The sequence below is a fragment of the Nycticebus coucang genome, chromosome 5, assembly GCF_027406575.1.
Source record: "Nycticebus coucang isolate mNycCou1 chromosome 5, mNycCou1.pri, whole genome shotgun sequence".
Lineage (NCBI taxonomy): Eukaryota > Metazoa > Chordata > Mammalia > Primates > Lorisidae > Nycticebus > Nycticebus coucang.
Window position 1 is genome coordinate 98,340,507 of NC_069784.1, and position 27,141 is coordinate 98,367,647.

At 35.1% G+C, this 27,141-nt stretch overlaps 1 protein-coding gene across 1 annotated transcript in view; it reads right to left on the reverse strand.

Moving 5' to 3' along the window:
* TBC1D32 (TBC1 domain family member 32) overlaps positions 1 to 27,141 on the reverse strand; it is a 270,218-nt gene that overhangs the window by 227,115 nt on the left and 15,962 nt on the right. Inside the window, exons 3-9 of the mRNA XM_053592345.1 lie at positions 23,294 to 23,471; positions 8,890 to 8,958; positions 5,508 to 5,633; positions 2,752 to 2,830; positions 2,509 to 2,612; positions 2,352 to 2,413; positions 1,613 to 1,757 (exon numbers count right to left, since the gene is read on the reverse strand). Of these exons, the coding sequence (XP_053448320.1) occupies positions 1,613 to 1,757; positions 2,352 to 2,413; positions 2,509 to 2,612; positions 2,752 to 2,830; positions 5,508 to 5,633; positions 8,890 to 8,958; positions 23,294 to 23,471 (763 nt within the window). The remainder of the gene's footprint in view (positions 1 to 1,612; positions 1,758 to 2,351; positions 2,414 to 2,508; positions 2,613 to 2,751; positions 2,831 to 5,507; positions 5,634 to 8,889; positions 8,959 to 23,293; positions 23,472 to 27,141) is intronic.

Sequence of the window (27,141 nt, forward strand, 5' to 3'; positions counted from 1 at the left end):
AATGACGCATATATTATCTATAGATGTTTTGGAGCTGTAACAGTTGAATTGAAAGTTGCAACAGAGACTGTACAGTCAAAAATATTTATTCTTTGGCTCTTTACATAAGTTTGCCAAGATCATCCTTAGACAAAAACAGTATTAAGGAGGATATGATGAATTTTCATTAACACTAGAACACACTTGGAAATCTTTTTTTTTTTTTTTTTTTTTTGTAGAGACAGAGTCTCACTTTATGGCCCTTGGTAGAGTGCCGTGGCCTCACACAGCTCACAGCAACCTCCAACTCCTGGGCTTAAGCGATTCTCTTGCCTCAGCCTCCCGAGCAGCTGGGACTACAGGCGCCCGCCACAACGCCCAGCTATTTTTTGGTTGCAGTTTGGCCGGGGCTGGGTTTGAACCCGCCACCCTCGGCATATGGGGCCGGCGCCTTACCGACTGAGCCACAGGCGCCGCCCTGGAAATCTTTTAAAATAATTTTCTGCCTCCTTCTCTTAAGAATCAACTACTAGCAATAAAAATCTTAAGTGGAAAAATTTAATTACATAGTAGAATTTCATTTTTGTTCAAAAAGATGACCTAATAAACAGATATATTCAAAACCTATATAAGATCTTACTAATTGTTATTCCTATATTGTATAATCAGAAAAATTTAATTATACTTGAGCTTTTACATATTTTGGATATTTTTTATAATAATGGTATAATCTAATAATCAGGAAAAATGTCAGATGTGAGGAACAAAGCTTTCATGTTGAAATATTTTAATTAAATTCAGCAAACATTTATCAAACACATATTATTAATATATAGGCCTGGTAAAGGCTAAGTACTAGAGACAGAATTGTGTTCTGTTTAGTTTGCCACTTATCATACGGTTTAGACAGCAAAAGGTAAAAGGTGCCATCAGCTAAATAACATCCACTTGGTGCTGAGCAGGAAGTGAGCACATCCCAGCCCCTCTCCTCCACTGCAACAAATACAGTACAGAGGGATTGAGAGAGAAAAAAAATGTGAATACAAAAGCAGCCCTGCCCCGACTGCTGCTACCCCAAACCAGTCTTATTCACCAGTGGTTAAAGGAGGTTAATAGCATAAAGATATTCTATTCCTAACATTAATTTCAGTTCCAGAACAGCCGTGAACTTCAGAGGAAATTGCCAGATTCAGGCATTAAACACATTTCCCAAATTTCTAGTTCAGGAGGGAGGCAAATGAGGAAATGCTTTTAGGCATATCTCCTAAACCCAAGAAAAATGAGTATTGAATCCTTATGGACTGCCACATATGCTTAAAATTTTTGAAATTCTCGAACTAAAGAAAAATCACATTGGATAGGTCATTGAGCTTATTACCTAGATTCAAATGAATTACCAATTAAAATTCTCTTCTGTCTCTGCCACTTACAAGGTAAACAATCTTGGGCAAGTTAGCTTCTCTATGCCTCAGTTACTACTTAGAAAAGATGAGGTATTAATACCACCTACCTCATACATATGTTTAAGAATTAAATGAGTTAACACATGTAAAAACAATTAGAACTCAATAAACACTCAAACCTCAGTTATTCTTCAAAATAATATAGCAATGCTTTGAAAGGTATAACTTACCATCCACTTTTTGAACCACACAGCTTTGGTGTCAACTAAGGCAAAAAAGTAGATTGGATCCAAAATCTTTTGTGAAACATGATGGCTTTGATTATGATTAACTGATAACAAGGACAAAGTACTCTCCACAATTTCTTCCATATACCTTAAAGTTTGGAGAAAAAAAATGATTTTAGAAAAAAATATGCTATCTTATATAAACATTTATACACAAACACACACATACACACATATATGCTTTATCTGTGATATGCTTTATATTTATAGAATCATAAATTAATATATAATCTCCAGAAACAATTTTTTATATTTCAGTAAACGGCAGAGGTGAGATTCATACTCAATTTTACTGTTTTAAAACTTATGTTCTTTCTACTCAAACACTGGATCTCCAAATTTAACTTTTCTTTTAGATTCAAAATGCTCTTACAAGCTTTATTAAAAAGAAAAACTTTAAATAACATTTAAGAAACCTTTCCAAAGTACCAAAGACCAACTAAGGCTACAACATCCTCTTTTACTTTGTTGTGATAGATAGTATAAAAAGGTACTTGTATAGAGCCATTCACTTAGCTAAATACAAAACAGAACAAGCTTGAAAAAAATTAAAACTAAACCCTTCCCTAATTATGTAAGTCAATTAAGATTGTCTATACTCCTTCTCTGTGAAATGTATATGGGGCAGCAACACTCCTGTGTTTAATGTTGGCATAAACATTAACACAGTAACATTCCTTACTTCTCTGGGTGACGAATCCAGAAAGATGGAGCCTCTTTTTGATATTCATTTAGAAGACGAATCTAAAAAGCAGTATACAATGGCTCTCAGAAAATTAGAACATTTAAATATAAAACTACTTAAACGAAAATAAAAGCATATTCTAGCAAATAAATACCTTTTTAAGTAAGCGGGTCACATTAGGATTAGTTATGTCTACACCAGCTGAAAGAGTAGGAATATGATTTTCTCTAGAAAGAAAGTATGACTCCAAATATTTAGCTAAAAAGAAAAAGTAAAAACACAAAAGTGTTATATCAATCATTTATAGTGCTTTCTAAAAAGAGTTATTTCTTCTCCATTTTTCTTAAGTGCGTACAAAAGAGAAAAAAAAGACGTAAAAATGATTTAATAAACATACCTAAGCTTGTATAAATTTCCTTGGTCATATGTAATGGTGAAAGTGTAAATGTCTGTGCATAGAATTTTAAAATTCGGTCCTATGGAAATGAGACAGAAGATCCACATATAAGAGTCTCATAAGAATAAAAGAGATGAAATATTTTTCACACAGTAAATCTCATAAAATGAAATAAACGCTTAAAAAATAAACTATTCAGTAACCTAAGTAGGAATATACTTATTTTTTAAAAGGTACGTTCTTATGTTGGTCAGCAAAAAATAAAATCAACCAAATCTAATAATGAATAAAATAATTATTGAAATATATTGTTGCAAAATCTGGTAACAGAAAATGCAGATACTGGCCCGGAGTGGGAGAGGGGAGGTTTGACAGAAGAAGGTACAATGTAAAGGTGTCAAATAAAGGAACAGAGTAGGCTATACAAAATTTTAAAAAAAATTACAAATCCTAGATTTGTCTTTTTTAATTGTTTACACGGGTAGTTTCAGTAATTAGACATTTAGGATTCTTTCTAATAATTTTGCCTATTCCCAACAAAAATACACATAATATTTTTAAAATTTTGCATTATTAAAACTAAAGAGGAAACTATCCCAAGGTAAATGAAATAAATGAGGTAACATCTAGCTTGAAGAGTGCCTGTCAGTAGTAGGTACTTAAATAATAGTAGCTATTATTATCTTAATTATACCAACTTCAATATTGTGCTAAGATATTAAATCCTAACTGATATTAATTCTAATAGCAAAATCCAACTTTCTACTAAAAAAAAAAAAAAAAAAAACAAAGTTGCTTGAAATTTTCTAACCTGGCGTAAACAGGCTTAACTCCCCATAATCTGTTTACAAAAAATAGTTCCCAAGTGACTCTAGATATCTTCTAACAACCCCAAGAAATTACTGCCAGAACACAGGATATTAATTACTTTGGAAGGTCTATTTTTATAGTTGTAGCAATTGATAAGTATTTGTCATATTTGTCAGCCACTACAGGCTTCACTCAGTTACATGTAAGAGTCTTTCCATACCGGACAAGAAACAGAATCAAACTCAAAAATAATTTGGATCAAACATAAATGAAAACGAAAAGAACTTCATGCCTGTTTTCTACTTCTAAATGACTAATTCTATTACTATTTATCTTCTATAAAGACTGGTTCTAATTTTCAATTTTATTAATTTAATAAAACCATCCTTTGCTGCATAATAATCTATAATAGCTAAATATAGCAACTTATTCAGACCCATTGGGAACATCACCTTTTATAAAGTTATTAAAATAATTCCTAAAATAAAGGAAATTTATTCAGCCACTATTTTGTCTTTCTTAAGGGGGAAAAAAATGGAGAAATTTACAATTACCTTTCTTACTAGTCTTGAAACGTTAAAGGAGACCCTGAAATATCTTTTATCCCCTTCAAGTTTTTGGATCATTGCCTTTTTACAGAAGTCTACAATACCCTCTGGTGTTAATAAGATTGAACTACACCCAAGTATAAGATAAACAAATAGCTGTTCCCAAACCATTTCTAGGTATGAGTACAATTATTATCTTCACTGAGAATGGTATGTGATTTAAAAACAGACAAACAGATAGAGATAGCTTATATTTTTCTATAACTATGTGTTTACTGTCCTTTCTTCTACCAGAATCTAAGTTCTACAACAGCAAAGACTTTTTTTCTGTCTTGTTCATGGTATGTTCCCAACATCTAAACTTCAATGATGTACATTATAAGTATTCAATGCATATTTATCGAACAAAAAGCAAAATGTAACTACTGAGCTAATGCCTTAAATTCTAAGAAAAACACTATTTCAATCTTAAGGGCAAAAATTTCAATCTTAAGGGCAAAAATTTTCTGCCCTTACTTATTAGGAACAAAAGATTGCTTTAAAAAATTCTATTTTAATGTGATGCTTGGATACAGTCAAAGTGTGGGTTTTTTTCCATTCACATCTTAGACACTATATATAGAATTATTGCCACTTGTTGATAACATGACCTTAATTTCTATCATGAAAAGTTTATGCGAATCATTTTTTACATAAATCCTATCTTTTCTACTTCACAATTTCATAATTTTAGAAATTTTCTATATAATAGAGCCTCAGTTAGTTGAACACGCAGGGGACTGTAACAAACTGGTAAACATACAAAAGCAGTTAACATAAAGGAACCAGGGCTAATATACTGATATGTACATGTGGTGCATATCCATCCTATGAAAATTAGGTAAACTTAAGTGGTCAATGATGGAGGCTCTGTACTTGCTTTATAATTCATCTCAAACTATTTTCTAAACTCTTAGCTCAACAGTGATCTAACTCTTGTCTTTAAGCAATTATCTCTAAGTCAACATTTAAATTTAGCATGAGCAAAATGTTTATGAACCTTTTAAATAAATCTTAATTCATTATTTTTAAGTTAAAATTCTGTGTATCATGAATTCTCTTAAAGTATTTTTATTAACTCATACAATGACACAAATATTTAGGTATCTCTTTGTAAGATAAAACAAAGTACACAAGGTAACAGTCAATTATTTGGCGATGAAGAAATATTGACCACGGTTTGAATCTAATCATGAAATAGTAAGTTAATTCCTTTAAAGAAAATTTTGACAACCCAAAAAGGTAAAACTCAAGTTCCATAAACATTTGAGCTAATATTAAAGAAAACTATCATATTTTATTTCTAGAACAGTTGGAAATGAGAAATTATTTCTAAAATTTATATAAGCATTTCCTTACACTAAATACAGGATCAGGATCTGAAAGAGACATTGTCAGTTTTTCACAGAGAGTCGTCCAGTTTTCACAGTTCAGGACATCAGATGGTGGAGCTGAACATAACGTTTGCAAGGCTTCATATCTCACCTACAATTATTTTTTTAAAATATTTGTATTAATACTCAGCCACTGGAATACCAGTTCTTCAAAACACTATTTAACAAACTATTAAAAAGGCAGAGTTGGCCGGCGCCTGTGGCTCAGTTGGTAAGGCGCCGGCCCCATATACCAAGGGTGGCGGGTTCAAACCCGGCCCCGGCTGAACTACAACCAAAAAATAGCCAGGCGTTGTGGCAGGCGCCTGTAGTCCCAGCTACTCAGGAGGCTGAGGCAAAAGAATCGCTTAAGCCCAGGAGTTGGAGGTTGCTGTGAGCTGTGTGAGGCCATGGCACTCTACCGAAGGCCATACAGTGAGACTCTGTGTCTACAAAAACAAAAAAAAAAAAAAGGCAGCGTCTAGATAACTGTTATTATAAAGAACCATTTATTACATACCCTTTTTTTTAAATATTTTTGTTTTGTTTTGTTTTTCTGAGACAGAGTCTCACTCTGTGGCCAGGGATAGAGTGTCATGGCATCATAGCTCACAGCAACCTTAAACTCTTGGGCTCAAGTGGTCCTCTTGTCTCAGCCTCCCCAGTGGCTGGGACTAGAGACACCCCCCCACACACACAACACCTAGCTTGTTTTAGAGACAGGGTATCACTTTTGCTCAGGCTGGTCTCAAACCCCGAGCTCAGGAAATCCACCTGCCTTGGCCTCCCAGAGTGCTAGGATTACAGGTGTGCGCCACCATACCCAGCTTATTTCATACCCTTTTATAAAGCAACTCCTGAGAGCTCATCTTTTAAACTAAAGGCTAAACAGAGGAAAAAAATAAGTTTCTTTTTTATGTAAAGCAAAAATATAAATGTACTAGCAGACTCTAGATCTCATGTCTACATGGAATAGGAGGAAGGATGGGGCCTGGCCCGAGACCATCAAGGCAACATTTTCCAGTGGTTTGTCCTATGGACCCTCCCCTTTCTAGGAGGTCCCCATTGGCAGTCCTATAATCTGAGGGCCTAACCTTCAAAACATCACCCAGATATGCCTCTGGTCAAGCATTCCCATTCCAAGGTACATGAACAATTCTCACAAAATAATTAGTTTGAACTTGCTTTTTCTGCTATACTATATTTTCGGACTTTCTAACTACTGAAGTAGAAAAGTCATTCAGTAGTGGGAAGCAAAATTGAATTTCTGTGTTTTCACACAAAGCATATTTCTTAATCAGTCCTCAAAATCCAATCAGAATTTACTGAAAATAGTCTGACCTGAGGCAATGTAGTAGAGAATATCTTTGCTCCTATGATGAATGGACTAAAGCCTCTACCCCACTCAATCTCCAACTAGTGAGCAATAACACACTCATTCCAGCCTGATCCTCAAAATCTGGTCATTTCCCAGCTGCAACAACTGACACCTAGCAACTGAAAGGTGAGGCATCAGGAGAGGCCACAGGAGCCAGATCTCAAAAGCCAGACACTCTGAATCAGAGTGTCAAACGTAAGACAAAAGTGACAATAGCTGGGCGTTGTGGTGGGCGCCTGTAGTCCCAGCTACTCAGGAGTCTGAGGCAAGAGAATCGCTTAAGCCCAGGAGTTGGAGGTTGCTGTGAGCTGTGTGATGCCACGGCACTCTACCGAGGGCCATAAAGTGAGACTCTGTCTCTACAAAAACAAACAAACAAAAAAAAAAAAAAAACAAGACAAAAGTGACAAGATATTCACGTATTTGAAAAGGCCTATCGTATTCACATGAAAGAACTCCTAAATAAAACTTCATGATAGGCATTAGGGAGAATATGGAGTTTTAAAAATGAAAAATTCATTTACAGTGTCAAGTCACTTTTCCTTCTCAGTTTATTTTTTGGACAAAATCGCATTAAGAATTTACTGCTTGTAGGGACAAACACAGTGGCTCAGGCCTGTAACCCTAGCTCTGTGGAAGACCGAGGTGGGCAAATCACTTGAACTCAGGAGTTCCAGACCAGCCTGAGCAAAAGGAGATCCAGATGCTACTAAAAATAGAAAAAACTCATTGGGCATGGTAGTGCATACCTGTAGTATCAGCTACTTTGGAGGCTGAAGCAAGAAGACTGCTTGAGCCCAGGGATTTGAGGTTGCTGTGAGCTATAATGCCACAGCACTCTAGCCAGAGGCAACAGAGTGAAACTCTGCCTCAAAAAAAAAAAGAAAAGAAAAGAAATTACTGCTTTCAGAAGCAGAATAAAGGTTTCTGAGTAAGTATAGATTTCCAAATAATCCATTTAAACTGAAGATAACAGGATTTTTACCATATAAAAGTCAAATCTCATTTCTATTATCTTTTAAAACATATTTAATGTGAACTCAGAAAATGTATCAGAATGCAAAATGCTGAGAGAAAAAATTTTTCTTATAGCTTTTTAGAAAATTTTAGCATGAAATTAAACTATTCATTTAATTTAAAATGAAAGTTTGAAAAAAAATTTTCAAAAATTGAGACCACATAGTAAGATATACACAAAAGTCTTATCAGACTTTCAGATGAATTCTTCATCATCAGTTCTGTACACTCTTTTAAAATATTAACAGACATAATTCAATACAATGGCTTCTTTAAAAGTCCTTTTTTTAGTAAATACAAATTGTCACATGGGGAGATACTGGTCAAAGGATGTAAAATTTCAGTTAGATAGGAGGAATAAGCTCAAGAGATGTCTTATACAACCTGGTGAATATGTTAATAATAATGTATTACAGTCTTGAAAATTGCTAGGAAGGTAGATTTTAAATGTTCTCACCACAAAAATAGTTAAGTATATGATATAACATATACTTTAATTAGTCCAAGTTGGCTGTTCCTCATTGTATATATATATCAAGACAAATTGTACATGATAAATATACATGATTTTTATTTTTTATTAAAAACAATTTTTAGAAAACTGCTCTCATTTTCTATAAGTACAAAAAGAATAAAAAAAATATTTTGCCCTAAGAAATCACTAAAACATTGCATGCAAAAACAGTGAAGAAACAGTTTGGGGGACAATTGCACATAACTTTATCCCTTCAAAATGGAAGCCAGAAATAAAAGTTTCTTTTTACAAACCATGACAATTCTCCAAGGAAAGCCTCCCTTACACCATGACCTTTTATTTCAAGACCAAAAAGTTTAGCAGGGATCTAGTCCAGAATTGCCCATAATAACAAAGGTCTAACCTCAAGAGAAACAGCCCAACTGCTAGTGATTGTAATACAATACATTTTAGATATATGACATCTGACTGAACTTGACAGCCATCCTTTAAACTTACCTCTTTAGGTTGCCCAGCATCCAACTGGTCTAAAATCAATTGTAATTTTCCTTGACAAAATTTGTAACTCTGTAACACAATTGAAAGAACATTCACTTACTTAGAAGGCTTTTAGAAGTATTGCTATAAATTATTTTTTAATATAATTCTAAACACACAACTCACTCTAGACAAGAGAAGATGATCTATTTTGATTTGGCAGGAACTTAGGATTTTTGTTTCCCAAGACTTTTAAATGAAAACTGAAGGTAGAACAATTTACCTTTGTGTATATGAAACTATTATTATTTGCTGAACAACTGGACTGTACAGAACATTGTAAAACTCAAGACATAAAGCCAAAATATTACCTACTTAGAAATATGAGATGAATGAAACAGAAAGATAAAACAAAAAACAAAATAAGTAAAAAGGCCACAAAGTACCCTAGAAATAACCACCGTGCTGTATGTTCTTTTTCTTTCCCTTCCTTTTTTTTTTTTTTTTTTTTTGTTGTTGTTGTTTTTGCAGTTTTTGGCAGGGGCTGGGTTTGAACCCGCCACCCCCGGCATATGGGGCCAACACCCTACTCTGTTGAGCCACAGGTGCCGCCCTCTTTCTCTTCCTTTTCCCTGTACTTTTCCTCAGCATTTCTTCATAGTTCTTTGGTGAAAAAATTCCTGAAGTAAAACTTCCATCTAGACAAATGTTTATAGCAGGTAGGCCATAAGCATTTTTAGAAAAAGAAGGGGTCTTTTTCCCACCAATGGCAATTTAAATAAACAAAATATCTAAAAAGTCACCTAAAATTAACAAAGATGACAATAATATAGCTACCACTTGTTAGGTATCTTATGAAACAAGTCTGATGCTATCACAACTCACAATGACTCTGAAAAATTGAAAAACATTAAAACCAAAGAGGTTAAATGACTGCTCCAACTTACACAGCTATCAGAACTCACATTCTCACCCCTATTAGAGACCACATGCTCTTCACTGTATGCTGTCCTGAGGTGTTCTCACCAAGTTCCTTGTCTTTAAATATGTCATAACAACATATACATTTGTTCTGTCGCTGGATCTCTTGAGTTATATATCTACTTAACTTCTCAACATTCCATTTGGAAGTCTAATGGGCATCTCAAACTTAACAGGTCCAAAATAGAATTCACTGTTGTGATTACACTGGGCCTACCCGGATAATCCAGAATATTCTACCCATGTGAAAAGCCTTACCTTAATCATATCACCAAAATCTCTTTTGCCATGTACAGTAACATATTCACAGGTTTCAGGGATTAAAACATCTTTGAGATGGCCATTATTCTGTTTACCAGAGGTAACAGAAAATGAGTTTCAAAGAGTGCTTGGTAGAAAGTAAATAAATAGTAAATTCCTCATCCAAGTTCCTACCATGCAAGAGTAATAGGTGATTGTTATCCTAAACTCACCCTCTCTACATAAGTGTACACTCTGGGGTAGTTTCCTTGGAATGTAATAAAAATAGCTTGAATAAGATAAAACAGCATTAATACCTGTAGTACTACACTAAATACTGTGGGGAAAGAGGAAGCCAAAAACACAATCAATGCTGTGTACTCAATGTTACTCATGAAAAAATTTAGACCGATTTTTTTAAGCACAGAGCAAGTAACTTAATTTTGAAAGCATTAAAAGAATGTCTATACTTAATGGAAGGAATGGCTGATAAATTTTTAGAGACCTTTTCAATTCTGAAGATATTAATCCAGGTTCTCTTTAATGTTACATGATAGTCTTTTCACTAAGCAAAAATATACCCAAATATCTACTAGAATCTGGCCATATTGAAAGAGCTTTCAGGGCAGTTCTGGCATTCACATGCTTCTTTCCAAAAGACAAAGGGATTCCCCATGTCTTCTATATGGACAGAATTCACTTTCAACCCAATTAGTCACTTCTGAAACAAAGTCATGTTCATAGGGCAGACACTTGAAAATTCTCATATACACTAAGGACATCCTGAAAGAAGCTATAAACTTAAACCATGATTCCTTCTCAAGTATCAAAACAAAACAAAATAAAAAACAAAAATATCTTCTGAAATTATGATCCCATTTCAACTAAAGCTTTGCATTTCTTTCAAAACCTATGATTCTAATGATCAAAAATAATTTACTGAGTTTACAAGCAACAGGATGGAAATAACAGAAAGAAAAAGAGAAAGCAGAGGAGAAGCTGAGAGTTATGCCACAGCATGAAGAAAGGCCACTGCTGAATTTGTAAAGTACCAAGTTAGAAGATAATTCAATAATGCATGATGCAATTTCTCAACAATGCAATGAAGACATAGGCCTGCCTGGACCTTTGGAAGAGCTACACAGTGACACGCGATAGGCACCTGCCCCAACCTCCAGAAGAGCTGCGCCACGACCTGCTATCAGGGCCCACATGGACCTCCAGAACAGCTGCGCAGCAACCCGTGACCCGCCCCTGCCCGGACTTCCATACACGAGTGGCGCTGCAACCCACAACCAGCAACCGGCGGGCCTCTGCACACACAGACCAGGAACTCCGGGAGGCGCAAAATCTCACGTCCTCCCTCCTATACTGACCCTGCCTCCACACCAGCCTGCTCGTCTGGCCAGGGACTCAGGTAGCCAGGTGCCCTCCAGAACCCTCCCTGCCACTGCACAGAGACCTTCTCCTGGCCAGAGACTTCTGGAGCCTTACGACTTCTGTGCCAAAGTCACTGGGCATCAGGCACTCCCAGAAATGTGTGCACCACACCCTGTCCTGTTGCTGGATGCAGGTGTGTCACACTCCGGAGCTGCTCTCACAACCAGAACTCCCTGGCTGGGGCAGCCCCAGAGGAGCTACACAGTGTCACTCCCTACAAACATCCACAACAACAGAGTGATCCCGCTGGGGTCTAATCTTGGAGAGACACCTCCCCAACTCTGAGGACGGCCAGAGGCAATGGTGAAAAACAATCATGAGGCAAAATCAATGGAAATACTCTGGCAATATGAATAATCAGAGTAGATTAACTCCCCCAAGGAACAATGGGACAGACACAGCACAAGATCCTATGCACAAACAAATAGCTGAGATATCAAAAATCGAATTCAGAATCTGGATAGCAAATAAGATCGAATCAGAATTCCAAGCAGTAACCCAAAAGATGTCTCAAGAATTCAACAAATTCAAAGACCAAATGACCAAAGATTTTGACACATTGAGAAAAGAAGTTGCAGCCCTCAAAGATCCGACAAACACAGTAGAATCCCTCAGTAACAGAATGGAGCAAGCAGAAGAAAGGATTTCTGACATTGAAGACAAAGCTTACGAAAACTCCCAAACTCTCAAAGAGGAAGAGAAATGGAAGGCAAAAACAGATCACCCTCTCAGAGAGCTCTGGGATAATTCGAAGACAACCAATATTCGTCTTATAAGCAATGAAGTGGCTTCACAAGGCACAGAGTCTCTTGTCCATGAGATTATGACAGAGAACTTTCCAGACATGCCCAGAGATTCTGAAATTCAGATAGCAGACGGTTTCGGAACTCCAGCATGACTCAACCCAAATAACACATCCCCCAGACACATCATAATCAATTTCACTAAAGTTAATATGAAGGAGAAAAGTCTGAAAGCAGCCAGACGAAAGAAAGTCATTACCTACAAGGGGAATAACATTAGAATAACTGCAGATCTCTCTGTTAAAACCTTTCAAGCTAGAAGAGGATGGTCATTGACTTATAATCTCCTAAAACAAAATAACTTTCAATCCAGGATCCTGTACCCAGCCACAATGAGTTTCATTTATGATGAAGAAATTAAATACTTTAATGACATTCACATGTAGAAGAAATTTGCCATAACTAAACCAGCTCTCCAGGATATTCTCAGACCTATCCTCCATAAAGACCAGCATAATCCTCCACCATAAAAGTAAACCCACCCAGAAAATTTTGATCAAATTCAAACTTTCACAGCCGCAAAAGAATCCAAAATGTCCACCGGACTCTGGAAAGGCTTATCAATATTCTCAATGAATGTGAAAGGTATAAATTCTCCTCTAAAGAGGCACAGGTTGGCTGACTGGATGCAAAAACTCCAGCCAGATATCTACTGCATACAAGAATCTCACCTTACATTAAAAGACAAATATAGACTCAAGGTGAAGGGATGGTCATCAATACTCCAGGCAAATGGAAAGCAGGAAAAAGCAGGCGTTCCAATCCTATGTGCAGATGCAATAGGCTTTAAACCAACCAAAATAAGGAAGGATAAGGATGGAAACTTCATATTTATTAAATGTAATACTCAATATGATGAGATTTCAATTTTTAGTATTTATACACCCAACCATAATGCACCTCAATTTATAAGAGAAACTCTAACAGACATGAGCAACGCGATTACCTCTAATTCTGTAGTAGTTGGAGATTTTAACACCCCTTTAGCAGTGCTGGATAGACCCTCCAAAAAGAAGCTAAGCAAAGAAATTTTAGATTTAAACTTAACCATTCAACATCTGGATGTAACAGAAATCTACTTTACAGACATGTTAACATTTCATCCCAAGAAAACTGAAAACACATTCTCCTCATCAGCCCACGGAACATACTCCAAAATCGACCACATCCTGGGCCACAAATCTAACCTCAGCAAATTTAATAAAATAGAAATTATTCCTTGCATCTTCTCAGAACATCATGAAATAAAAGTTGAACTCAGTAACAGCAGGAATCTGCCTACCCATACAAAAACATGGAAGCTAAATAACCTTACACTGAATGATAGATGGGTTATAGATGAGATTAAGAAGGAAATTACCAAATTTTTGGAACAGAACAACAATAAAGACACGAACTATCAGAACCTCTGGGATACTGCAAAGGCATTCCTATGAGGGAAATTTATAGCACTGAAAGCCTTCCTCAAGAAAATGGAAAGAGAGGAAGTTAATAACTTAATGGGACATCTCAAGCAACTGGAGAAGGAAGAACACTTCAACCCCAGACCCAGCAGAACAAAAGAAATAACCAAAATCAGAGCACAATTAAATGAAATTGAAAATAAAAGATTTACACAACAGATCAATAAATCCAAAAGTTGGTTTTTAGAAAAGATCAATAAAATAGATAAACCTTTGGCAAACATAATGAGGAAAAAAAGAGTAAAATCTCTAATTTCATGAATCAGAAATGGTAAAGATGAAATAAGAACAGATCCCTCAGAAATTCAAAAATCCTTAACAAATATTACAAGAAATTTTACTCTCAGAAATATGATAATCTGAAAGAAATAGAACAATACCGAGAAGTATGCCACCTACCAGACTTAGCCAGAACAAAGTGGAATTGTTGAACAGGCCTATATCAAGTTCTGAAATAGCATCAACTATACAAAATCTCCCTAAAAAGAAAAGCCCAGGACCAGATGGCTTTACATCAGAATTCTACCAAACCTTTAAAGAAGAACTAGTACCTATATTACTAAACCTCTTCCAAAATATAGAAAAAGAAGGAATACTACCCTACACTTGCTACGAAGCAAATATCACCTTGATCCCTAAACCAGGGAAAGACCCAACAAGAAAAGAAAATTATAGACCCAAGAAACACACCTGGCTTCAAAAGACAAATTAAAGCTCCGAGTCAAGGGTTGGAAGACAATTTTTCAGGCAAATGGAATTCAGAAGAAAAGAGGAGTTGCAATCTTATTTTCAGATACATGTGGATTTAAAGCAACTAAAGTCAAAAAAGACAAAGATGGTCACTTTATATTGGTCAAGGGAAAACTACAACAAGAAGACATTTCAATTCTAAATATTTATGCACCCAATTTAAATGCTCCCAGATTCTTGAAGCAGACCTTACTCAGTCTGAGCAATATGATATCTGATAATACCATCATAACAGGGGACTTTAACACACCTCTTACAGAGCTGGACACATCCTCTAAACAGAAATTAAACAAAGATGTAAGAGATTTAAATGAGACCCTAGACCAACTATGCTTGATAGACGTATATAGAACACTCCACCCCAAAGATAAAGAATATACATTCTTCTCATCACCCCATGGAACATTCTCCAAAATTGATCATATCCTGGGACACAAAACAAATATCAACAGAATCAACAGAATTGAAATTTTACCTTGTATCTTTTCAGACCATAAGGCACTAAAGATGGAACTCAACTCTAACAAAAATGCTCAACCCCACCCAAAGGCATGGAAATTAAACAATCTTCTGTTGAATAACAGATGGGTGAAGGAAGAAATAAAACAGGAAATCATTAACTTCCTTGAGCATAACAACAATGAAGACACAAGCTACCAAAACCTGTGGGATACTGCAAAAGCAGTTTTGAGAGGAAAATTCATCGCTGTAGATGCCTACATTCGAAAAACAGAAAGAGAGCACATCAACAATCTCACAAGAGATCTTATGGAATTGGAAAAAGAAGAACAATCTAAGCCTAAACCCAGTAGAAGAAAAGAAATATCCAAAATCAAATCAGAGATCAATGAAATTGAAAACAAAAGAATCATTCAGAAAATTAATGAAACAAGGAGTTGGTTTTTTGAAAAAATAAATAAAATAGATAAACCATTGGCCAGACTAACTAGAAATAGAAAAGTAAAATCTCTAATAACCTCAATCAGAAACGATAAAGGGGAAATAACAACTGATCCCACAGAGATACAAGAGATCATCTCTGAATACTACCAGAAACTCTATGCCCAGAAATTTGACAATGTGAAGGAAATGGATCAATATTTGGAATCACACCCTCTCCCTAGACTTAGCCAGGAAGAAATAGACCTCCTGAACAGACCAATTTCAAGCACTGAGATCAAAGAAACAATAAAAAAGCTTCCAACTAAAAAATGCCCTGGTCCAGATGGCTTCACTCCAGAATTCTATCAAACCTTCAAGGAAGAGCTTATTCCTGTACTGCAGAAATTATTCCAAAAAATTGAGGAAGAAGGAATCTTCCCCAACACATTCTATGAAGCAAACATCACCCTCATACCAAAACCAGGAAAAGACCCAAGCAAAAAGGAGAACTTCAGACCAATCTCACTCATGAATATAGATGGAAAAATTCTCAACAAAATCCTAGCCAATAGATTACAGCTTATCATCAAAAAAGTCATTCATCATGATCAAGTAGGCTTCATCCCAGGGATGCAAGGCTGGTTTAACATACGCAAGTCCATAAACGTTATCCACCATATTAACAGAGGCAAAAATAAAGATCACATGATCCTCTCAATAGATGCAGAAAAAGCATTTGATAAAATCCAGCATCCTTTTCTAATTAGAACACTGAAGAGTATAGGCATAGGTGGCACATTTCTAAAACTGATTGAAGCTATCTATGACAAACCCACAGCCAATATTTTACTGAATGGAGTAAAACTGAAAGCTTTTCCTCTTAGAACTGGAACCAGACAAGGTTGTCCTCTGTCACCTTTACTATTCAACATAGTGCTGGAAGTTCTAGCCAATACAATTAGGCAAGACAAGGAAATAAAGGGAATCCAAATGGGAGCAGAGGAGGTCAAACTCTCCCTCTTTGCTGACGACATGATCTTATACTTAGAGAACCCCAAAGAGTCAACCACAAGACTCCTAGAAGTCATCAGAAAATACAGTAATGTTTCAGGATATAAAATCAATGTCCACAAGTCAGTAGCCTTTGTATACACCAATAACAGTCAAGATGAGAAGCTAATTAAGGACACAACTCCCTTCACCATAGTTTCAAAGAAAATGAAATACCTAGGAATATACCTAACGAAGGAGGTGAAGGACCTCTATAAAGAAAACTATGAACTCCTCAGAAAGGAATTAGCAGAGGACATTAACAAATGGAAGAACATACCATGCTCATGGATGGGAAGAATCAACATTGTTAAAATGTCTATACTTCCCAAAGCAATCTACCTATTCATGCCATTCCTATCAAAGTACCTACATCGTACTTTCAAGATTTGGAAAAAATGATTCTGCGTTTTGTATGGAACCGGAAAAAACCCCGTATAGCTAAGGCAGTTCTTAGTAACAAAAATAAAGCTGGGGGCATCAGCATACCAGATTTTAGTCTGTACTACAAAGCCATAGTGCTCAAGACAGCATGGTACTGGCACAAAAACAGAGACATAGACACTTGGAATCGAATTGAACACCAAGAAATGAAACTAACATCTTACAACCACCTAATCTTTGATAAACCAAACAAGAACTTACCTTGGGGGAAAGACTCCCTATTCAATAAATGGTGTTGGGAGAACTGGATGTCTACATGTAAAAGACTGAAACTGGACCCACACCTTTCCCCACTCACAAAAATTGATTCAAGATGGATAAAGGACTTAAATTTAAGGCATGAAACAATAAAAATCCTCAAAGAAAGCATAGGAAAAACACTGGAAGATATTGGCCTGGGGGAAGACTTCATGAAGAAGACTGCCATGACAATGGCAACAACAACAAAAATAAACAAATGGGACTTCATTAAACTGAAAAGCTTCTGTACAGCTAAGGAGACAATAACCAAAGCAAAGAGACAACCTACACAATGGGAAAGGATATTTGCATATTTTCAATCAGACAAAAGCTTGATAACCAGGATCTATAGAGAACTCAAATTAATCCACATGAAAAAAGCCAACAATCCCTTATATCAATGGGCAAGAGACATGAATAGAACTTTCTCTAAAGACGACAGACGAATGGCTAACAAACACATGAAAAAATGTTCATCATCTCTATATATTAGAGAAATGCAAATCAAAACAACCCTGAGATATCATCTAACCCCAGTGAGAATGGCCCACATCACAAAATCTCAAAACTGCAGATGCTGGCGTGGATGTGGAGAGAAGGGAACACTTTTACACTGCTGGTGGGACTGCAAACTAGTACAACCTTTCTGGAAGGAAGTATGGAGAAACCTCAAAGCACTCAAGCTAGACCTCCCATTCGATCCTGCAATCCCATTACTGGGCATCTACCCAGAAGGAAAAAAATCCTTTTATCATAAGGACACTTGTACTAGACTCTTTATGGCAGCTCAATTTACCATTGCCAAAATGTGGAAACAGCCTAAATGCCCACCAACCCAGGAATGGATTAACAAGCTGTGGTATATGTATACCATGGAATACTATTCAGCCATTAAAAAAAATGGAGACTTTACATCCTTCGTATTAACCTGGATGGAAGTGGAAGACATTATTCTTAGTAAAGCATCACAAAAATGGAGAAGCATGAATCCTATGTACTCAATCTTGATATGAGGACAATTAATGACAATTAAGGTTATGGGGGGGGAAGCAGAAAGAGGGATGGAGGGAGGAGGGTGGGGCCTTAGTGTGTGTCACATTTTATGGGGGCAAGACACGATTGCAAGAGGGACTTTACCTAACAATTGCAATCAGTGTAACTGGCTTATTGTACCCTCAATGAATCCCCAACAATAAAAAAAAAAAAAAAGAAAATTATAGACCAATATCTCTAATGAATATTGATACAAAAATACTCAATAAGATCCTAACAAACAGAATCCAACAACACATCAAAAAAAATTATACACCATGACAAAGTGGGATTTATCCCAGGGTCTCAAGGCTGGTTCAATATATGTAAATCTATAAATGTAATTCAGCACATAAACAAACTAAAATATGAGGATCATATGATTCTTTCAATTGATGCAGAAAAAGCTTTTGATAATATCCAGCATCCCTTCATGATCAGAACACTTAAGAAAATTGGTATAGAAGGGACATTTCTTAAACTAATAGAGGCCATCTATAGCAAACCCACAGCCAATATCATATTGAATGGAGTCAAATTGAAATCATTTCCACTTAGATCAGGAACCAGACAAGGTTGCCCATTGTCTCCATTGCTCTTTAACATTGTAATGGAAGTTTTAGCCATTGCAATTAGGGAAGAAAAGGCAATCAAGGGTATCCACCTAGGGTCAGAAGAGACCAAACTTTCACTCTTCGCAGATGATATGATCATATATCTGGAAAACACTAGGGATTCTACTACAAAACTTTCAGAAGTGATCAAGGAATACAGCAATGTCTCAGGCTACAAAATCAACACCCATAAATCTGTAGCCTTTATATATTCCAATAGCCAAGCCGAAAAAACAGTCAAGGACTCTATTCCTTTCGCAGTAGTGCCAAAGAAGATGAAATATTTGGGAGTTTATCTAACAAAGGACGTGAAAGATCTCTATAAAGAGAACTATGAAACTTTAAGAAAAGAAATAGCCGAAGATGTTAACAAATGGAAAAACATACCATGCTCATGGCTGGGAAGAATCAACATTGTTAAAATGTCTATACTACCCAAAGCAATATACAATTTTAATGCAATTCCTATCAAAGCTCCATTGTTATATTTTAAAGATCTTGAAAAAATAATACTTCGTTTTATATGAAATCAGAAAAAACCTCGAATAGCCAAAACATTATTCAGAAATAAAAACAAAGCAGGAGGAATCACACTACCAGACCTGAGACTGTACTACAACTTGATAGTGATCAAAACAGCATAGTATTGGCACAAAAACAGAGAAGTAGATGTATGGAACAGAATAGAGAACCAAGAGATGAATCCAGCTACTTACTGTTAATTTGATCTTTGACAAACCAATTAAAAACATTCAGTGGGGAAAAGATTCCCTATTTAACAAATGGTGCTGGGTGAACTGGCTGGCGATCTGTAAAAGACTGAAACTGGACCCACACCTTTCACCATTAACTAAGATAGACTCTCACTGGATTAAAGATTTAAACTTAAGACATGAAACTATAAAAATACTTGAAGAAAGTGCAGGAAAAATTCTTGAAGGAATCGGCCTGGGTGAATATTTTATGAGGAGGTCTCCCCAGGCAATCGAAGCAGTATCAAAAGTACATTACTGGGACCTGATCAAACTAAAAAGCTTCTGCACAGCCAAGAACATAGTAAGTAAAGCAAGCAGACAGCCCTCAGAATGGGAGAAAATATTTGCAGGTTATACCTCCGATAAAGGTTTAATAACGAGAATCCACAGAGAACTCAAACGTATTAGCAAGAAAAGAACACGTGATCCTATCTCAGGGTGGGCAAGGGACTTGAAATGAAAATTCTCTAACGAAGACAGACGCACGATCTACAAACACATGAAAAAAAGCTCATCAACCTTAATCATCAGAGAAATGCAAATCAAAACTATTTTGAGTTATCACCTAACCCCTAAGAGTAGCCCACATCACAAAATCCCAAAATCAGAGATGTTGGCATGGATGTGGAGAAAAGGGCACAGTTCAGCACTGCTGGTGGGAATGCACACTCCTTTTGAAAGGATGTTTGGAGAATGCTTAGAGATCTAAAATAGACCTGCCATTCAATCCTATAATTCCTTTACCCAGAAGACCAAAAATCACAATATAACAAAGACATCTGTACCAGAATGTTTACTGCAGCCCAATTCATAATTGCTAAGTCATGGAAGAAGCCCAAGTGCCCACTGACCCACAAATGGACTAGCAAATGGTGGTACATGTACACCATGGTATATTATGCAGCCTTCAAGAAAGATGAAAACTTTACCTCTTTCATGTTTACATGGATGGAGCTGGAACATTTTCTTCTTAGCAAAGTATCTCAAGAATGGAAGAAAAAGTATCTAATGTAATCAGCCCTACTATGAAGCTAATTTATAGCTTTCATATGAAGGTTATAACCCAACTATAGCACAAGAATATGGGGAAAGGGCCAAGAGAGGGGAAGGGAAGGAGGAGGTTAGGGTGGAGGGAGGATAATGGGTGGGTCCACACTTACAGTGCATCTTAGAATGGGTACAGGCGAAACCTACTAAATGCAGAATACAAATGTCTACATACAATAACTAAGAAAATGCAATGAAGGCTACATTGAACAGTTTGATGAGAATATTTCAGATTGTATATGAAACCAGCACATTGTACCCCTTGATTGCACAAATGTACACAGCTATGATTTAACAATTAAAAAAAAGAATATAAAAAAATTAATGTTTAATAATATATTTAGGTCAAAATTAAAACCAATTTATGTGAAAATTAGTCACTATTTTCTTTTCTTTTCTTGTTCTTTTTTTTTCTTCTTTTCCTTTCCTTCACTCCTTCCCTCCTTCTCTGTCTGCTCTCCCCTTTCCCCCATGCCCCACCATGTCATTAATTGTCATTAATTGTCTTCAAATCAAAATTGAATACATAGTATTCATACTTCTCCATGTGAATGTTACTTTCTTTGCATGATTATTATTATTATTATCGTTTAATATTTCAATGTAGCAATTGTCTGATTCCTTTTCTGAATGTATTTATGTTCATTCGTTCTTTACAAGGTTTTTGTTTCTAATCCTTATCTTAAACATTGTTATTGTTATTAAATTTCAAGTCTTTTTAATTTTGTGAAGGCAAAAAAAATGGAAACCTAATTAACACATGTATATGTAAAAAAAAAAAAACGTAGTCCTTATACTTAGACGAAAATAAAATGAATTGCCCCACCAAAAAAAAAAAAGAAAGAAAAGAAATAATTTACTATTTGGGAATTAGTAACCTCTTAACTTCTAGCTACTTGATCAATCCTATTTAGGTCAGAATACTTATACTTCCTACAACAAATTAACAATGTTCTAATTTTGTCTTGTGTTTCAATTTCAATGTATACAGGTGATTCATCAAATAAGTAATAGCATATAATCTTGTGAGCCATCAGAATGCTAAAGTTGTTTTTTTTTCTAGGCCTTTTTACTTCTAGAAAGTCTCTGATCTGAAAAAGCAGCTCAGTAAACTTACTAAACAAGCCATCTAACTAAATTAAATTAAACTAAAATCTCTATAGCCCTAGCCCACCTTCTCCCAAATAGTCCATCACCAAGAAATGACTACAGGCCTAGAGAATGAAGAAAATTCACAATCTGTGGCACATCCTCCATCATATCAGGCCAGCAGTTCTCAATCTGTGGGTCGCAACTCTTTGGGGTCAAATGACCCTCTCATAGGGGTCACCTAAGACCATCCTGCATATCAGATATGTACATTACGATTCATAACAGTAGCAAAATTACAGTTATAAAGTAGCAACAAAAATAATTTTATGGTTGGGGGTCACCACAACCTGAGGAACTGTATTAAAGGGTCACGGCATTAGGAAGGCTGAGAACCACTGCATCAGGCAATGAATCTCAACTATAAATATAAAGTTCACAACTCTATACAATCTTTCCTGCTATATGATACAAAGGTAACTAACCACAGAAACTTTTAAATTCTGCTTTGAATAATTCTGAAACTATTTTTCTCTCAATCATACAATCCCAACTGTGACCAATATGTATTTTTTTCCCAAACTCCTCAAGTCTCTTTTGGTTTGGTCTGTAATCAGGATCTATTTTGTAGTTATGCTCCTATTGTATAGCTAATTCGTAAAAAAAAAATGTTTCACTAAAAATATCAGGTAAGAATAATGCTGAGAACAGGCTCCATTTGGCCTGGGTCTCTGCCTACAAGTTCTTGGCTCTAGTCTAGCCAGTTTTCATTGTTTTCTATTAGGGGCAATCTAGCCACTGACCTTTTTCTCAGTTCTGGTGTGGACAAATGTCAAGGATTCCCATAACCTATTTAGAGAAAATTAAAGGCCTCATATCTCTTGACACACAAAAAAGTTTACATTAAAACTAACAATTCAACCTTCATCTTCAGAGTATATATAAATGTTTTATCCTCGTATATCACCTATAATTTAAATATATTTTAATAAGGATGGGTTAGGCATCATGGCACAAGCCTGTAATCCTAGCATTCTGGGAGGCTGAGGCAGGAGGATTGCTTGAGGTCAAGAGTTTGAGATCAGCTTCAGCAAGGGCAAGATCCTATCTCTACTAAAAGCAGAAAAAATCAGCCCTGCATGGTGGTATACACCTTTACTCTCAGCTACTCTAGAGGCTGAGGCAGGAGGATTGCTTAAGCCCAGGAATTTGAAATTGCAGTAAGCTATTATACCACTGCACTTTAACTGGTACAACAGAGCCAGACTCTATCTCAAAAAAAAAAAAAAAAAAAAAGAATTAATTGTGAATAAGATGTTTTAACTACAGCGTAAGCAGATTTGGTTCAATATTTATTTTTTTAAATTCTAAAATGTATTAATCTCTTTATTTCATTAAGAATTTTCCCAGATATAATGGAATCATTCACGGAACATATAATTCTATGTTATTTCCCAGAGGTTATTTTATTTTATTGTTTATTTTGCTTATGAATCTTAAAATTAGAAAGCAGGGAAACATATGGCTAAGAAAATTTATTCAAGTTAGTGATTATTAAACACCATTTCAAGACATAAGTGATAAACTAAACACACCTGATTGAATGATGAATCACTGTCAGAGCAATTGTCTGTGCAATAACTACTGCTTTTCTCCTTTTGTATTTTTTTCTGCCTCTCTTGACATCGTATCTCATCTTCCTCAAATTTATTAATCATAGAGTCCACCACGACCATCATAAGGCTCTTCAGGGAATGCATCATTTCTTTGTACCTTTAAATATAAAACAGTCTTAATAAGAGAAAAACTACCAATAGAAATTAAAACAGCCAATCATTTTAAATTGTCTGATTATTTTTCTATAAAAAGGAAAGTTCCTATATGAACACAATGCTAAAAAGAAAAGACTAAAGTCAATTTTTCTTAAAAAATAATACAACAGAATTAATAAGATAGCAAAAAAATTAATAAGGAATCCAGAAAGTCTGCTATTTCCTGGTTTTTTTCATGGTTACATGGACCAAGCCAGGAAAATCTTTTTTTTTTTTTTTTTTGCAGTTTTTGGCTTTGGCTGAGTTTGAACCCACCACCTCCAGCATATGGGGCCAGTGCCCTACTCCTTTGAGCCACAGGCGCTGCCCAAAAATCTTAAAAGTCTAAGGCAAAATGTTCTAATTGTATAGATTCTGGGTGCTGGCAACAAAGTCAACTGTTAATATTAAAATGCTAGGGTATTTTATACTTCACTTTAATCCCTTGTTTTATTTTTTATCTTTTTCTTCACACTTGCTTCCTTTAGTTTCTTTCCTTTCCTCTCCCTTGCCCACACTTTATCTACGGGCACCGGAGCCACACTGAGACCTGCTTTGTACATACAAGACTAAGTAAGAGTTCAGTTATCAGTGGATCCTTTCAAACCAGAGGCTAAAGAACCCATTATCAGAATGCTAGAAAAATGATTCCTGAAATTGGTAGGGGTTTGAATTTGATAACATCTAAAATCTTTTTTGGTTCTACAGGTCTAAAAATCTCTAAAAGAACTTACAACAAATTTCTCCATTTTTTAAGTTCAAATTCTTAAGTATCCATAACACTAAACTGAGATCCCTAAAAGCTCTAAGAATAGAATTTTAGAGATAGAACAAAAATAATCGAATCCAGTTCTTTATAAATGAGAAATACATGACTTAGAACACTGAAATTTCTATATTTAAAACAAAAAAGGCAAAAAAGATTTTAAAAACATAATGAATGAGTGCTAAATGTGGAATCATAAAACCTGAAATGGAACCCTGACTACTGTAGCCACAGCACTGTCATCATAAATAAGTCTCAGTTTTCACAACTATGAAATGAGATATACAAACTGAGCACAGTAGCTCACATGTATCAACGCAGATACTTGGAAGGCTGTGGCAAGAGGATCACACCCCAGGAGTTTGAGGCTGCAGTAAACTATGATTGTGCCACTGCACTCCAAACTGGACAACAGAATGAGATCTCGTCTCTTAAAAGCAAAATACAATCTAGTAATCTATTATATATATATATATATATATATATATATATATGACTGTAGCCAAAAATAAGTGATAATAAATATCTGAACGTGCATTGTAAATACAAAGCATTATACATATTCTTATTATATTTATAATAATGAAAATAAATTAGAGAAATAAGCATAGAAACATCCCTTTCTTCATATTTCTAGTTAATGAGTCATTGTAACTGCATAAATCAATGGAAAGACAGGTACTCTTTCTTATAGGAGCAATAAAAAATAAACACACTGGCAAATTTGGATAGACATAGTAGACTCAGATCTAAAATAGAAATTATAAAATATATATTGTTAACATGTAATTTCTATATAATTTAGAATATATTCATACATCTAATATATAATATTAAACAAAATATATAATATAATTATAAATACATTTTATATAATACATGTATTTATATATTTTTAAAGTATCAGAAATTACGAGAAAAGACAAAAATAACAAAAGTAGAGGTTTCCAACAGACCTTTCTGAAAAGAGCAGTGTGAATAATTCTATAAGAAACAACAAAATGATCACAGAGAGAGAAAAGACTAATAATTTTAAAAGGTAAATTAAAGAAAATAGTGCAATATCAATAGTTAAATGAACAAGAACTCAATAGCAGTCACTGCCATTTTGAAAAAGCTAAGGAAAAACAGGTATAAAATAGAATACAGATACTATTAAGTAGATTCCTTCATAGTCCAAGAAGTCTTAAAATAAAGAGTATGAAAAGCTCTAAGAGGTAGCAAATAAAAACCGCATCAATTAACAATGTAAGTACTATGTATATTTTCAGCAATGCTTTCTATGATAGATCCTACAAATGAAAGTTTACATATGCAAACATCTATTTACAAACATCCATATGCAAATATCTATTTAAAAAATAAACATCAAAATGTTTAATTAGGAAAACATTCAGTAATTGTTACAGTAAAAATGCTATTAATAGATGTAGTTAGTGTTGCCACATTAGCCCTGAGGAAATTTCTGGAGAATCATGAAAAAATTAAAAGAAAATAATACTCCATATAACTTCAAATCTTTCATCCATAGTTCAGAAAGTAAAAGATAAACATTCATTAAAAATTTAAAAACCTTTTGAAGTAATTATTACTGTATTAATTTATACATATGGATGAACTAAAACACAGGAAAATCAAACAGCTTACCCAGAGATTAAAAAGTAATTTCCTAAGAGCAGCATATAAAACTCTGCTCTTACAATTAAAATACTTTCATTATCTGACTAATAAAGTATTTTAATGTTCCTTTTAGAGTAAGTGTAATAATGCTGCTAGAAATAGACTGTTAAGAATTATAATATTATCCAAAGATGAAGATGACTCCATTTGGGAATTTTTTTTCCTTCAAACCGAAAAATAAGAAATCTTAATCTTTATGACTTTTATTTGACATATATTAGTGGTTTGAACTTGCTAAATTTACAAATAGCTACACACTATCATTTTGTTCAAGTAAGACATATCTATTTAGTATTTTTTTTTGCAATTCTTGGCCGGGGCCAGGTTTGAACACACCACCTCCGATATATGGGGTCAGCTCCCTACTCCTTTGAGCCACAGACGCTGCCCGTAATACATATCTATTTAAATAATACAATCAGTTGTCCTAAAGGGGAAGAGACAACATCCAAAGTAATTTAAAAAAGAAGTTTAAGTAGTTAAAAATAAGATTCAGTGCTTTAAAATATGGTAAGTTATACAAGCTCACCTATATATTCAAATGTCTATTTTACTGGAAAAATGACAGGCCCTTGAATAACTTCATATAATTCAGCATCTTTTCTTTATAATGTGATGAGAAAAAATAGAAATTGTTTCTTGACCATGGCCATGGTCTGTGTGGAGTGTGTACATTCTCTCCACATCTGCATGGGTTTTTTTCCAAGTACTCTGGTTTCTTCCCATCTCTCAAAGCTATGTCTTGTGAGGTGAACTGATATGTTTAAATGGTTCCAAAGTGAGTGAGTATATCTGTAAGTGTATCCTGCAATGGGATGACGTCCAGGCCAAGGCTGGTTCCCACCTTGTACCCTTTGCTTCTGGGAGTTTCCAGCCACCCAGGACCAAGAACTGGAATAACTTGGAAATATTAATAATCACCTTACTTGTGTTTATTTGTGTATGTATGGCTGACATTTATTTTAACATTTAACATTAGAAGTATTTGATTTTTATTTAGAAGTTTGGTGATTTTTTTTTTTGACCAGAAATATGCCATAGGAACTTAACTCTTATTTATATCAATTAGAGCTGGTTTCATATATGTAATTTTGCTTAAAGTTGCAGTTTCCAAAAACCTATTATCCACACATTATGTGAAGACTGAGTGTATATTATAAGCTTCAACATCTGCCTTCAAATTCCA